Source organism: Haliotis cracherodii, unplaced genomic scaffold, assembly GCF_022045235.1.
Source record: "Haliotis cracherodii isolate W230 unplaced genomic scaffold, xgHalCrac1.p SCAF_4, whole genome shotgun sequence".
NCBI lineage: Eukaryota > Metazoa > Mollusca > Gastropoda > Lepetellida > Haliotidae > Haliotis > Haliotis cracherodii.
This window is the reverse complement of record NW_027266297.1, coordinates 33,694,846-33,710,725: the sequence shown is the minus strand read 5'-3', so window position 1 is coordinate 33,710,725 and position 15,880 is coordinate 33,694,846. Positions and strand designations below refer to the sequence as shown.

Here is a 15,880-nt window from a genome sequence, read left to right as displayed (position 1 = left end):
GTCGCCTCTCACGACAAGCATAGTTGTCTGTTACAACAGGCATGGGTTGTCGAAGACCAAGTCTAACCTGGATGTTCGTGGGTTTCAGCTACATGTAACTCACCTTGTCATAGCAACATGGAGTACTTGCAATGTTACTACTGATGAGGCAACAGCTGACGGTATCAGACAGCAAATACCTTAGGCAACATCATACAGTGTTGGTTGGTTGGTTTGTTATTTAACGCCGCACTCAACAATATTCCAGCTATATGACGGCGGTCTGTAAATAATCGAGTCTGGACCAGACAATCCAGTGATTAATATCATGAGCATCGATCCATGCAATTGGGATCGATGACAAGCATCAACCAAGTCAGCGAGCCTGACCACCCGATCCCGTTAGTCTCCTCTTACAACAAGCATTGTCACCTTTTACGGCCTACATGGGTTGCTGAAGACCTAATCCACCCCGGAATCTTCATGGGTCCATACAGTGTTGAGGGAATACAGCAAATTGTAAGAAATAGCAGCATGAACACTAGGGCTGTTACGATTCACTCGCGTATTCAGTGAATCGAACCGTATCCATTCATGAATTGAATTTGTTATTCGTGGCCACTAGAATCGAATATTTTTTAATATGCAAGCATCTGCATATTTACAGATCCTGTACCAAAAAATATCATAAGAACATATAATATGCATAGATTTCTTCTAAGACAACACTCTCCTAATATTTAGTTTGACAGTATTGTGGTCACTGGTCATTGTAGCATTTGAGCAGATACTAGTACCTGGATAAGTGTAGTATATAAATGTATAATATATTAATCATTAACAAATAATTTATGTTGTCAATGTTTCACTGAATATAACAAACAATACAAATAATATTTCAGCTGCTACATCAGACTTGTTATTGTATTTGTGAATTAATATTCGTATTCGTTACCCTATATTCGTGATACGAATCGTATTCGCCTCATAGTGTATTCGTTGCAGCCCTAATGAACTATGAGGTAAAACACACTGGTTCCAATACCGTGTAGTTAATCAAAGTAATTTGAGTTAATAACCATTGTAATGGCCTAAAAAGTATAGTATGAAATGGAAGTGTTTTCACCCACCAGAGAAAGAGTGGAGCATTGCCTTGCATTGAGAAGTGAGCAATCAGATCATTTTCATTCACCATACCTGCAAGAAAATATCATAACTATACTTTCCACCTCTGTAAGACATATTTAATGTTTGTTTGTTTGTTTGTTTGTTTGTTTGTTTGTTTGTTGCTGAATGCCACACTCAATAATATTTCAGCTATATGACAGCGGTCTGTAAAAAGATTCTGCACCAGACAATCCTGTGATTGACATTGATGAGCATCGATACAATGACATGCAATTAACTAAGTCATACAATAAGCATGAGCTGCTGAAGACCAATTCTAACCTGGATCTTCATGGGGCATAGTAAAAGAGCTATGCAAGAAGCTACTGACTACAATTGTAAAAATCCCTGTTATTCCAGGCCATAGCTGGGACTCAACCAAGTAAACCAATTAGCAAGGTGAACATCGATATAAGACGGCATAGTACATTGAGGATATTTGTCTAATATGTAAAATAAACTATGCCAGGCAATGAGATGAGTTTAACTTCTGATTAACAAAACTAATGATATGATGAAAATCTTTAATATCAACCATACACCAAAATACGTGATTATTGACTAACTGCATGCCATTATTCTGTCACAAAAAGATGAGTGATTAGGAAGTATCCTTTGCACATCGTTCAAACAAAATTATGCATATTCCTTCGAAATAGAAAATGTGATAAATTGAGTATGGGAGTGAGTTAGAAAGTTGGGTTTCATGCCGCTTGGAACAGTATTCCAGTTATATCATGGTGTCAGCTTAATGTCAGTGGAACGCCTGAAATGGTGCAGGTCTTAGACGTTTATTACTTTTGGAAACCTGCAAACACGGGTATAGTGCTGACAGACCTAGAAATCTGTGCGAACATGATTTGAACCAACGATCATAGGTTTCTGGTGTGCCCAAGGCATGAAATTCTGACAGCAAATGACGTCGCTTAGACGACTGGGCAGTGAATACAGACCAGACAATCCACTGATTGATATTATGAGCAACGTTCCTTGCGGATGGGGTCCGGTGAGGAGAAATGGGGTTTAGCGTCACGTTCAAGATTATTGCACTCACATAGCAACCTGCTTGTAATAGTCCGGACTAATGCCGATTTTATAGTGATCGCCCACTGAGATACAATGGCACAGTTTAACATGAATACCCCACTCAGACACAATACACTGACACCAAGCTGACCAGTCCTTGTTTTAGCCCCTTAATGCCGAGTGACAGACAGGGTAACAACAAGTACGATCTTTTAACATGGGTACGATGACACAAAATCAACCAAATTACTGAGCTTGATCACCCAATCCATTAAGTTGCCTGTAAGACATGCACAGGTTGGTGGGGGTCAATCTTAACCCAGAATGTCCTGGGCCCACTTGTACAAAGGGATCTTAGCGCTAAGATGATCGTAACTACCATACTTTAACATAGGCTTACAATAGTCGTAGCGCTAAGATCGCTCTGTGCAAGTGGGCCCAGGTGGTTATTATAAGAGTTAAACAAAGGTAAAGGTTACTCTTCCACTTCTTGTACTCGGTCTCCACACTCCTCTTGAGCTGGTTCTTGTCGTCCTTGAGGACGGCGTTCTGGTTGAAGTAGTCAGCCAGGGTCGGGGGGAAGTACTGCAGCGTGTGGGACGGCCACCCCAGCGGCGTATTCTGCATGATGGACATCAGGATCTCCTTGCACCAGTTGTTGGAGTAGCTGTCCAGGCCTGGCAGACAAACAGTACTTTATACTGACAGCATACCCAACAGTGTATCCTGCACACTAAGTGTCATACACAGTACATTTGTTTTATTTGTTTGTTTGCGATATTCCAGCTATATGTAAATAATCAAACCTGGACCAGACAATGCAGTGATTTACATCATGAGCATCGATCCATGCAATTGGGATACAATGACATGCATCAACCAAGTTACCGAGCCTGACCACCTGATCCTGTTAGTCGCCTCTCACGACAAGCGTAGTTGCCTTTTACAGCAAGCATGTGTTACTGAAGACCTATTCTGACCTATTTTCAGTTGTTAGCGTAGCTGTCCACATCGGGCCAACAAACGGTACATCAACGGACATTATACTCATGTGTATCATACAGAAAGTAAATTTGTTACACCATACAGGGGTATCTAGGATTCTTAGTTCTCTTGGCAGGAAAAAATTGTTTGAACTTGGAATTATTGTATAAAGTCCTTTTTTCAACTTTCTGAGATATTTCAACATGTGCACTCAATGCTATAATGAAAAAACTAATCGGCCCCTGCGTAGGTGTAGCAAATTACCTGCCATATAAGGTAACTTATTAGTTGTTGGGGAAGCTGTCTCAGCCTTTGTTCAAATCAATGAAGTAAATAGGCCTTGATCAGTGTAAGGAGTATTGATCCAGGTATATAATGGGTACCCTGCAGGTTTTCCATATTGGTATGTCTCCTAATTTGAGTACCAATCATATAAGTGGTCTTAATGTGTGAACTTGTTGCTGTAACACTAGAGGTGAGCTGAAATGGGGTTTAACATCGCGTCCAAGATTATTGCACTTATATAGCAACGTGTATGTGTGTATGTGTGGCCGCTTGTACTAGTCCAGACTGATGCCAATTTAGTGTGCTAGCACACTGAGATACCATGCTGCAGTTTAACATGAATACCCCACTCAGACACAGTATACTGACGCCGAGCCGACCAGTCCTTGTTTTAGCCCCTGAATGCCGAGCGCCAGACAGGGTAACAACAAGTACCATCTTTTAATGTCTTTTGGTAAAGATGCGGCTGGGGATCAACCCCAGACCTTCCGCTCTCCGGGCGGACGCTCTACCATTAGACCACGGAGGTGGTCTGTAACACTGGACTTCTTATCACCATCCACTAAAATGTCTGAGTGTGTTTAGTGATCAGTTTGATCAGTTTGTGCACTTGGTTGTCAGTTTGACATTTTTAAATCTTACTGAGGACCAGGAACTGGGAGGCCCAAATTAACCAAACACAAGTGAGGTAGTGAGATGAAATTGGTTTTAACATCACGTTCAAGATTATTTCACTCTTGTAGCGAAGTTTATTTGTGTGTGCATAATGGTAACTGTGTGGATTAGTTCTGCATTTTCTGACGGGCATGAAGGGTACGATTTGACTCTGTTTTACCCCCTGCACCAGGTTCAGTCAAGTTAATTAATCAGGTTGCACCTCCAAAATATTGACTGCATCATTATATTATAAATTGAAAAAATGTATTTTCAGTTATGTTGAACATAAAATACATTCAAAAAGAAAATGAAAGTGCTCCAGTATTTCATTTTGAGGAATTCTGAATATGTCTTTTTCACGTCTTGATATCCAGTAAACAAACTTAACCAGAAGTTTCAAAGTGTCTGTTTGTTGTGAATGTAACCTCATGAGTGACTGTTCTAGTGGTAATTGTGAAGAATTAGTTCTGCAAGTTCGCTGCATTCAGATCTGTGTATTTCACTATTTTCATGAACTTTTGTTTCCTGCATTCTGAAAGATTTGCAACCAGTTCTAAAAGTATTCAGTTTTCAACTTTTATCAAATATAACTGCTGCCGTGCAATTGAGGTGGCATGAATTACTTAGGCATACCAAGGTCTGCTGGTCAGTGGAGCCTGTGTAGGGACCTGGGTATGAAGGGGCTATGCTAGTTGGTTTCATTGAGGGATTCAGGCAAGGTTACAACTCTGCAAGTGCATATGGACAGGACAAGCTGACCTGTGATGTGTACGGATCTGGCCAGTGTCAGCACCAGGGCCCTGTTGAGTTCCTCCGACTCGCCCGCCAGGAAGGAGTTACTCTTGGACTCGTTGGAGATACGAGACAACTGGGGCTGAACCTCATAGCTGCCCAGGCTGATGATGAGGCGTAAAGCTGTGCTCTCCACACTGGAAACATAGACACATATACAACATTGATACATGCTGGCACTGGGCAAACAGATCCTTCTGGGACTGTTCCACAAACTGACTTGGTGATACTGCTACGTTTGTGTTAATGTTGTAGCAGTTATCACCTTGTGGAAGAGGGCCAAGCAAGATATCTCAAGGTACAACTAACAACCATAGTAGTTACCCCTATATGAACCCACCCTTCACTACCAGAGGTGCACCTGTCCCACCCCCTCACCCTACGAAAGATGAACCTAACCCAAGCCTTCACCCAACAGAGGTGCACCTGCCCCCACCCCCCTCCACCTACTAGAGGTGCCACTGCCCCACCCCCTCCACCTACCAGAGGTGCCCCTGCCCAAACCCCTCCACCTACTAGAGGTGCAGCTGCCCCACCCCTCCACATACCAGAGGTGCCCCTGCCCCACCCCCCTCCATCTACTAGAGATCCAGCCGCCCCACCCCCCTCCACCTACCAGAGGTGCCACTGCCCCACCACCTCAACCTACTAGAACTGCCCCTGCCCCAACCCCTCCATCTACCAGAGGTGCCACTGCCCCACCCCCTCCACCTACTAGAGGTGCAGCTGCCCATCCCCTCCGCATACCAGAGGTGCCCCTGCCCCACCCCCCTCCATCTACTAGAGATCCAGCCGCCCCACCCCCCTCTACCTACCAGAGGTGCCACTGCCCCACCCCCTCCACCTACTAGAACTGCCCCTGCCCCAACCCCTCCATCTACTAGAGGTGCCACTGCCCCACCCCTCCACCTACTAGAGGTGCAGCTGCCCCACCCCTCCACATACCAGAGGTGCCCTCGCTCCACCCCCCTCCATCTACTAGAGATACAGCCGCACCACCCCTCCACCTACTAGAGGTGCCCCTGCCTCACCCCTTCCATCTACTAGAGGTGCCACTGCCCCACCCCCTCCATCTACAAAAGGTGCCCCTGCCCCACCCCTCCATCTACCAGAAGGTGCCCCTACTACAGGTGCAGCTGCCACACCCCCTCCACCTACTAGAGGTGCCCCTTCCCCACCTCCCTCCACCTACTAGAGGTGCCCCTTCCCCACCTCCCTCCACCTACTAGAGGTGCCACTGCCCAACCCCTCTCCATCTACTAGAGATCCAGCTGCCCCAATCCCTCCACCTTCTAGAGGTGCCCCTGCCCCACCCCCTCCACCTACTAGAGGCGCCCCTGCCCCACCCCCTCCACCTACTAGAGGTGCCCCTGCCCAACCCCCCTCCATCTACTAGAGGTGCCCCTGCCCCACCCCCCTCTACCTACTAGAGGTGCCCCTGACCCATCCCCTCCACATACTAGAGGTGCAGCTGCCCCACGCCCTCCACCTACCAGAGGTGCCCCTGCCCCGCCCCCCTCCATCTAGTAGAGGTGCCCCTGCCCCACCCCCTCCACCTGCCCCATCCCTCCACCTACCAGAGGTGCAGCTGGTTCTGGTTTGTCTGCTGGATGGTGGCCAGGGTGTGGAGATGTCCCAGCAGCTGGATGCGGTAGTGGATCTGGGTGTGGTGCAGCCGGTAGCTGAACATCTCCAGCAGAGTGTGCAGGATGCCCAGGGCATGGCTGTTGAACACTGTCGGCAGAAGCTGACCTGGAAGGATAAGCATGCAGTGAATGGTTCAGTGCTGCTGTGAAAGGAATTTCAGTTATATCAGTGTCAAATGGAGTTTTACGTCACGTCCAAGATTATTGCACTTACATAGGGACATGCATGCATGTGTGTGTGTGTGTGTGTGTGGCTGCTTGTACTAGTCCGGACTGATGCCGATTTATAGTAATAGCCAACTGAGATACCACGCCACAGTTTAACATGAATACAGTATCAGACACAGTATATGACTCTGAGTCAACCAGTCCTTGTTTTAACCCCTTAATGCCATGCGCCAGGCAGGGTACCAACAAGTACCATGAAAAATGTCCTTGGGTTGAATTCCAAAGATTACAAAATATTGGTAAATCATTCTGCCCCAATATATTTTGAATAAACTGGAAGCAAGTATTCCTTGACGCAAGTCATCCCTCAGGCCAAAAATTGGGAAGTATAAACCCAACAGAATTATTACCACTCTCATCACTGTAACTGTAACAAATGAATATTTGATAGAGAAGTTATATTGCATTATAGTTTCTTCTCTGAAAAGTCTGCCCAAGCAGAACCAGAAGGGAATATCATTTCAACCTAAACTTCATGAGTGAGTGAGTATGGTTTTACACCTCTTTTAGCAACATTCCAGCAAAATCACGGCGGGGGACACCAGAAATGGGCTTCAGACATTGTACTCATGTCGGGAATCGAACCCGGGTCTTCGGCGTGACGAGCGAATGCTTTAACCACTAGGCTACCCGACCGCCCCCTCAACTTCCTGAAGGGAGATAACTGGTGACTTACTGATGAAGCCCTTGATGCCAAGTGACTCGATCTCCATGTACACCAGCAGCCTGCTGTATGTTTCCACCAGGGCAGGGGCCAGGGAGATGTTGTTCTTGTTCTTGGCCAGGCGGATCACACGGGTCACAATACTGTGGATCAGGCTGAAAAACAAACATTTTCAACAAATCATGATACAAAAGCAATTTTGACAAGCTGTGAACAACTGTATTCCATTAACTTTATGTAAGCCATGAAATCATGATGGGCATACATTCTGAAGATGAGGGATGACACAGGTTTTATCTGAAATATGGCCAATGTAATTTGACTGCTCACTTGTCTTAGCACTATCTGGTCCTTTTCGCACTGTAATCAGGCCGTGGCTTGATTCGTTGGTCAAAAATAGCAACTACACTACAAAGTGGCTGAAAACCAAGACAAACTTTACACCTAACTCAAGGATTAAATGTAACTTAATAAAGACACAATACAGGAAAAACACTACTCTATCTTTAACTGACCACCATTTGTGGTGTTCCTCGAGGTGATATCGCTGGAAGATGGCACAATATCATTAACAACGTCATATGAATGATCGCAACATAAATTCCTGAAAAGGTTACATAAATCTCACCTCATCTTGGCATGGACAGTGAGAGAGTCGAGCAGACTCATGGACAGGGGTTGTGTAGGCGCTGACGCCACGATGTTACCAGGCAACAGTGTGGTGTTCTTGTTGTTCCCATACACACTCTCCAGCAGCTTGCCCATAGGCAGGCTGAAGAACTCCGTGTTGGTGCTGTCTGCAAGGACAGGGGGAACACATTAGTCAGCAAACCTGTTCTTGACTTTGAGTGAGTGAGTTTGGTATATATTTTTGGAGTGGCCTACATGTTATGCAATAATGGGCCTATCTCCTGTTGCATTCCACAAGCATACTTCCGGTTTCTTTTGATGCTCAAGGTTTGTTGGTATGCTTGGATTCCTTACATTCTATGTTGAGTATGTATATAGTTGGTTGGTTGGTTGGTTTGTTGTTTAACGCCGCACTCAGCAATATTCTTGCTATATGACAGCGGTCTGTAAATAATTGAGTCTGGACCAGACAATCCAGTGATTAATATCATGAGCATCGATCCATGCATTGGGATCGATGACATGCATCAACCAAGTCAGCGATCCTGACCACCCGATCCCGTTAGTCGCCTTTTACGACAAGCATAGTCACCTTTTACGGCAGAGTATGTATATAGATTCTATGAGATTGTGATGTAATTGTTTGACGTAGTGGGGCGGTAAGTTTCTGGGTAACGGTTGCGAGAGGGATGGAGTGTTACAGCAGGCTGATCCCATTGTGTTTCTGTCTGTATCATATTGTCAGTTGGATCTTTTGACAGTAATCCAGGCCCATAGAAGTGGAATAAATGTACAGATTACTGTGTACTGTGTTCCCAGTATAATTTGTACAACAGCTTTGAACTGTATATATATGAAGTGAAGATAAGATATATGGATGAAGCACTACTTTATTACAAAAGGAACGACCTTTTGGTGTAGGTTCAAACACAAGCAAGTGATAAACAAAGTATGGTTGACGAGCATACATACAAGTATGAGGCAGTGTGTATATATATGTGTTATCATGGTGTGTCAGCTTGATGTTGGACAGAAGCCAGAACACTGATGCAGACAATTGGTGAAACCCACAAACATGGGAATGATGCTGAAAGCCTGGGTGCTGTTGTACAAAACAACCTCAGCGCTACGACTGTCGTATGTATATGTTAAGGTATGGGGGGTTACTATCACCTTAGCGCTAAGATCGCTTTGTACAACGGCACCCTGGTGTATAGGGTGGCATTCCTTGCCAGTTACATATTTGTGACGGCTTATGAACTATTAGGGGGCGGTCGAGTAGCCTAGTGGTTAAAGCGTTCGCTCGTCATGCCAAAGACCCGGGTTCGATTCCCGACATGAGTACAATGTGTGAAGCCCATTTCTGGTGTCCCCCACTGTGATATTGCTGGAATATTGCTAAAAGCGGCGTAAAACCATACTCACTCACTCACTATGAACTATTAGAACACATAATCAGCATTGCAAGTGTTCGTGTTTATGCTGATGAGCTCAATAGCTCAGGCTTTGTCAGTCTAATGGCTACTGTCAATATCAACTTTGAGATATCCCAAACTGAGCAACATTACCATAAATGATAATGATACAACTACTGTGTGCCTGTATAATTTATGTATAGATATATGCATGACATATTTAGTGTTTACAGACGTGTACTTACAAGCATTGCACAGCAAGGCTATTTTGTAGTCACTCAAGGTAAGATTGTTGTTGTTGTTGAAAGTCTGTTTCAAGAATCTGGAAAACAAATCAGAGTAAAAAAAACATGACTAAGTTTTAAATTTATCACTTCTTTCTGAAAGCTAAAAATATCATAAATAAAGCCTGACTTACACAAGTTGTGTTCTCAGACCATACCCTGTTGGCATGAATTACTCAACATGTGTTCTTAGACCTTAAGGTGTTGGCATGACTTACTCAAGATGTGTTCTCAGGCCATAACGTGTTGTCCATGACTAACTCAACACGTGTTCTCAGACCATACGGTGTTTGACTTACTCAAGATGTGTTCTCAGACCATAACGTGTTGTCCATGACTAACTCAACACGTGTTCTCAGACCATACGGTGTTGGCATGACTTACTCAAGATGTGTTCTCAGACCATAACGTGTTGTCCATGACTAACTCAACATGTGTTCTCAGACCATAAGGTGTTGGTTTGACTTACTCAAGATGTGTTCTCAGACGATAAGGCATTGATATGACTTACTTAAGATGTGTTCTCAGACCATACAGTGTTGGTATGACTTACTCGAGATGTGTTCTCAGACCATAAGGTGTTGGTTTGACTTACTCAAGATGTGTTCTCAGACCATAAGGTGTTGGTTTGACTTACTCAAGATGTGTTCTCAGACAATACGGTGTTGGTTTGACTTACTCGAGATGTGTTCTCAGACCATAAGGTGTTGGTTTGACTTACTCGAGATGTGTTCTCAGACCATACGGTGTTGGTTTGACTTACTCGAGATGTGTTCTCAGACCATACGGTGTTGGTTTGACTTACTCGAGATGTGTTCTTAGACCATACGGTATGGGTCTCTGCAGCCTCTGTTTGTCACTCTCAGCCTTCTTGTTGAGGTGTATCCAGATGCAGGTGCTGGCCAGAGCGTGTGTTGACCGGGGCTTGGTCACATCGGGCATGGGGATCAGCTGGTCATCCGAGTACAGGAGGTCATACAGCTTCATCACTGGGAGGAAGTCAGCAAGCTGCACAGGTCGGAACAAATACAGACATGTCACACTTCAGGAATTTAACCAGGTTTCTAGACTTAATGTCCCCGGCAGACAAAAGGAGAAAATTCACTTTTGTTCAATAAAGTTCTTACTTTCTTAAATTCAGAGGTATTCTAACATTGTATTTTAAGATTGCATTCAATGCAACAATATATAACAGTGCGGTAAAACCTCTTCCTCTTTATGAGTTCTGTAATCAGTGAAATATAGGTTACTAAGCCATATAATTAGTTATTCATGAATTGGAAATTCCAAATTGTGATGTTTTATATCAGCCTCTGAGCAGGTCTGGATAAATCCCAGCATTATTGCTGCCATGGTACATGTACATGATGCATGGAGTATCTATATCTTAGAAATCACGTTCAAGGTTGAAATATGAATACAAAAATGTCACCTCTTTTTTGTAAAATATGTACCCATGTGACTCCCATGGTTAACGATTAGTTCCTCTTTACTATATCAAACTTAAATACTTCCCTTTAATGAAAATATGCAACCTATACCATTTCAAATGGGGAAATAATTTTCATCAACTATTTAGAATACTTGAAATACTAAAAGAAAACAAAACAATGTTAGAATGTTAATTTAAAATGATCAGAAAAATCTTTCTGACAACAGCAAGACCTTCTTGCATAAAGTGTTTCTCTGTCAACACAACAAAAAATTAATGGGAAAGATATTCTCATTCCTTGAGATTTCGTTCCCGTCTGGAAACATCAAACAATGACAATCTAATAGTGTGAAGCTGTTACGAAATAAACAAAACTAATCATGTAACTATCAAAATTAATTGTGTAATGTTTTGTGTGGATGCTCACCCGGCCCCCGCTTGCAACAGTCTGCAACATATACATCACCCTAATCATCTACACTCGTAGAATAGGTCTTCAGCAACCCATACTTGCCGTAACAGGCAACTATGCTTGTCGTAAAAGGCGACTAACGGGATCGAGTGGTCAGGCTCTCTGACTTGGTTGATGCGTGTCATTGATTCCAATTGCTTTGATCGATGCTCATGGTATTAATCACTGGATTGTCTGTTCCAGACTCGATTATTTACAGACTGCCGTCATATAGCTGGAATATTGCTGAGTGCGGCGTTAAACAACAAACCAAACCAAACCGTCCTTGAGTGCTGAGAAGCATAACAGCTTTTTAAGTTCACGCTAGTCTGCTGGCCCAAGACTACTAAAATGGGCTTAGAATACTACAATTCTGATGGTAGTTGTCAATGTCTAGTAACATTTGAGGGTCATGACACTTTGCCAGTTTTCCATGCTTTGATTATGGCACAATTGTCTAGGACTAGCTACAAACCAGAAGGACTTATGACGTTATTGTGCACTAGTCCTCTGGACTTAAACAATGAATGTCTGCAATAATGTAGTTAAGATGGGAGAAAAAGTGAGTAGGGTTCTAAGCAGCTTTTAGAAATATTCCAGCCATGTCAATACAGGGAACAGACATTGTACCAATAGAGGGAATAAAACTCAGGACTTCCGTGAGACAAGCAACAGCCTTTACAAGTATTTATTGGTACATATCTCAGACAGAGCAGCTGTTGTGGCAAAGGTCTGGTGACCAAGTCCTACTAGATCATATCCTGGGTATCCTAGACTGCTGGCTTTAACCCACAACACTGTGTATACCAAGACACACCCTAGACTGCTTCCTTAACCCACAACATTGTGTATACCAAGACATATCCTAGACTGCTTCCTTAACCCACAACACTGAGTATACCAAGACATATCCTTGACTGCTTCCTTAACCCACAACACTGTGTATACCAAGACATACCCCAGACTGCTGACTTTAACCCACAACACTGTGTATACCAAGACATATCCTAGACTGCCGGCTGTAACCCACAACACTGTGTATACCAAGACATATCCTAGACTGCTGACTTTAACCCACAACACTGTGTATACCAAGACATATCCTAGACTGCCGGCTGTAACCCACAACACTGAGTATACCAAGACATATCCTTGACTGCTGGCTTTAACCCACAACACTGTGTATACCAAGACACACCCTAGACTGCCGGCTGTAACCCACAACACTGTGTATACCAAGACATATCCTAGACTGCTGGCTGTAACCCACAACACTGTGTATACCAAGACACACCCTAGACTGCCGGCTGTAACCCACAACACTGTGTATACCAAGACATATCCTAGACTGCTGGCTGTAACCCACAACACTGAGTATACCAAGACACACCCTAGACTGCTGGCTTTAACCCACAACACTGTGTATACCAAGACATATCCTAGACTGCTGGCTGTAACCCACAACACTGTGTATACCTAGACATATCCTAGACTGCTGACTTTAACCCACAACACTGTGTATACCAAGACACACCCTAGACTGCCGGCTGTAACCCACAACACTGTGTATACCAAGACATATCCTAGACTGCTGACTTTAACCCACAACACTGTGTATACCAAGACATATCCTAGACTGCTTCCTTAACCCACAACACTGTGTATACCAAGACATATCCTTGACTGCTGGCTGTAACCCACAACACTGTGTATACCAAGACATGTCCTAAACTGCCGGCTGTAACCGACAACACTGTGTATACCAAGACATATCCTTGACTGCTGGCTGTAACCCACAACACTGTGTATACCAAGACATATCCTAGACTGCCGGCTGTAACCCACAACACTGAGTATACCAAGACATATCCTAGACTGCCGGCTTTAACCCACAACACTGAGTATACCAAGACATATCCTAGACTGCTGACTTTAACCCACAACACTGTGTATACCAAGACATATCCTAGACTGCCGGCTGTAACCCACAACACTGTGTATACCAAGACATATCCTAGACTGCTTCCTTAACCCACAACACTGTGTATACCAAGACACACCCTAGACTGCTTCCTTAACCCACAACACTGAGTATACCAAGACATATCCTAGACTGCCGGCTGTAACCGACAACGCTGAGTATACCAAGACATATCCTTGACTGCCGGCTGTAACCGACAACGCTGAGTATACCAAGACATATCCTAGACTGCCGGCTGTAACCGACAACGCTGAGTATACCAAGACATATCCTAGACTGCTTCCTTAACCCACAACACTGAGTATACCAAGACATACCCCAGACTGCTTCCTTAACCCACAACACTGTGTATACCAAGACATATCCTTGACTGCCGGCTGTAACCGACAACACTGAGTATACCAAGACATATCCTAGACTGCTTCCTTAACCCACAACACTGAGTATACCAAGACATACCCCAGACTGCTTCCTTAACCCACAACACTGAGTATACCAAGACATATCCTAGACTGCCGGCTGTAACCCACAACACTGAGTATACCAAGACATATCCTAGACTGCTTCCTTAACCCACAACACTGTGTATACCAAGACATATCCTAGACTGCTGGCTTTAACCCACAACACTGAGTATACCAAGACATATCCTAGACTGCTTCCTTAACCCACAACACTGTGTATACCAAGACATATCCTAGACTGCTGACATTAACCCACAACACTGAGTATACCAAGACACACCCTAGACTGCCGGCTGTAACCGACAAGGCTGAGTATACCAAGACATATCCTAGACTGCTTCCTTAACCCACAACACTGTGTATACCAAGACATATCCTAGACTGCCGGCTGTAACCCACAACACTGTGTATACCAAGACATATCCTAGACTGCTTCCTTAACCCACAACACTGTGTATACCAAGACACACCCTAGACTGCTTCCTTAACCCACAACACTGAGTATACCAAGACATATCCTAGACTGCCGGCTGTAACCGACAACGCTGAGTATACCAAGACATATCCTTGACTGCCGGCTGTAACCGACAACGCTGAGTATACCAAGACATATCCTAGACTGCCGGCTGTAACCGACAACGCTGAGTATACCAAGACATATCCTAGACTGCTTCCTTAACCCACAACACTGAGTATACCAAGACATACCCCAGACTGCTTCCTTAACCCACAACACTGTGTATACCAAGACATATCCTTGACTGCCGGCTGTAACCGACAACACTGAGTATACCAAGACATATCCTAGACTGCTTCCTTAACCCACAACACTGAGTATACCAAGACATACCCCAGACTGCTTCCTTAACCCACAACACTGAGTATACCAAGACATATCCTAGACTGCCGGCTGTAACCCACAACACTGAGTATACCAAGACATATCCTAGACTGCTTCCTTAACCCACAACACTGTGTATACCAAGACATATCCTAGACTGCTGGCTTTAACCCACAACACTGAGTATACCAAGACATATCCTAGACTGCTTCCTTAACCCACAACACTGTGTATACCAAGACATATCCTAGACTGCTGACTTTAACCCACAACACTGAGTATACCAAGACATGTCCTAAACTGCTGACATTAACCCACAACACTGAGTATACCATGACACACCCTAGACAGCTGGCTTTAACCCACAACACTGTGTATACCAAGACATATCCTAGACTGCTGGCTTTAACCCACAACACTGTGTATACCAAGACATATCCTAGACTGCTTCCTTAACCCACAACACTGTGTATACCAAGACATATCCTAGACTGCCGGCTGCTACCCACAACACTGAGTATACCAAGACATATCCTTGACTGCTTCCTTAACCCACAACACTGAGTATACCAAGACATATCCTAGACTGCCGGCTGTAGCCGACAACACTGAGTATACCAAGACACACCCTAGACTGCTGACTTTAACCCACAACACTGAGTATACCAAGACACACCCTAGACTGCTTCCTTAACCCACAACACTGTGTATACCAAGACATATCCTAGACTGCTTCCTTAACCCACAACACTGTGTATACCAAGACATATCCTAGACTGCCGGCTGCTACCCACAACACTGAGTATACCAAGACATATCCTTGACTGCTTCCTTAACCCACAACACTGAGTATACCAAGACATACCCCAGACTGCTGACTTTAACCCACAACACTGAGTATACCAAGACATATCCTAGACTGCTGACTTTAACCCACAACACTGAGTATACCAA

At 44.2% G+C, this 15,880-nt stretch overlaps 1 protein-coding gene across 3 annotated transcripts in view; it reads right to left on the bottom strand.

Annotated features, from left to right (window-relative positions):
* Positions 1–15,880, bottom strand: part of LOC139480383 (mediator of RNA polymerase II transcription subunit 23-like) — a 58,794-nt gene that overhangs the window by 25,927 nt on the left and 16,987 nt on the right. For all 3 annotated transcript variants that reach the window (XM_071263448.1, XM_071263449.1, XM_071263450.1), the window contains exons 12-19: positions 10,563–10,765; positions 9,719–9,795; positions 8,057–8,225; positions 7,441–7,583; positions 6,468–6,642; positions 4,858–5,027; positions 2,652–2,849; positions 1,110–1,176 (exon numbers count right to left, since the gene is read on the bottom strand). In XM_071263448.1, coding sequence (XP_071119549.1) covers positions 1,110–1,176; positions 2,652–2,849; positions 4,858–5,027; positions 6,468–6,642; positions 7,441–7,583; positions 8,057–8,225; positions 9,719–9,795; positions 10,563–10,765 — 1,202 coding nt within the window. The remainder of the gene's footprint in view (positions 1–1,109; positions 1,177–2,651; positions 2,850–4,857; positions 5,028–6,467; positions 6,643–7,440; positions 7,584–8,056; positions 8,226–9,718; positions 9,796–10,562; positions 10,766–15,880) is intronic.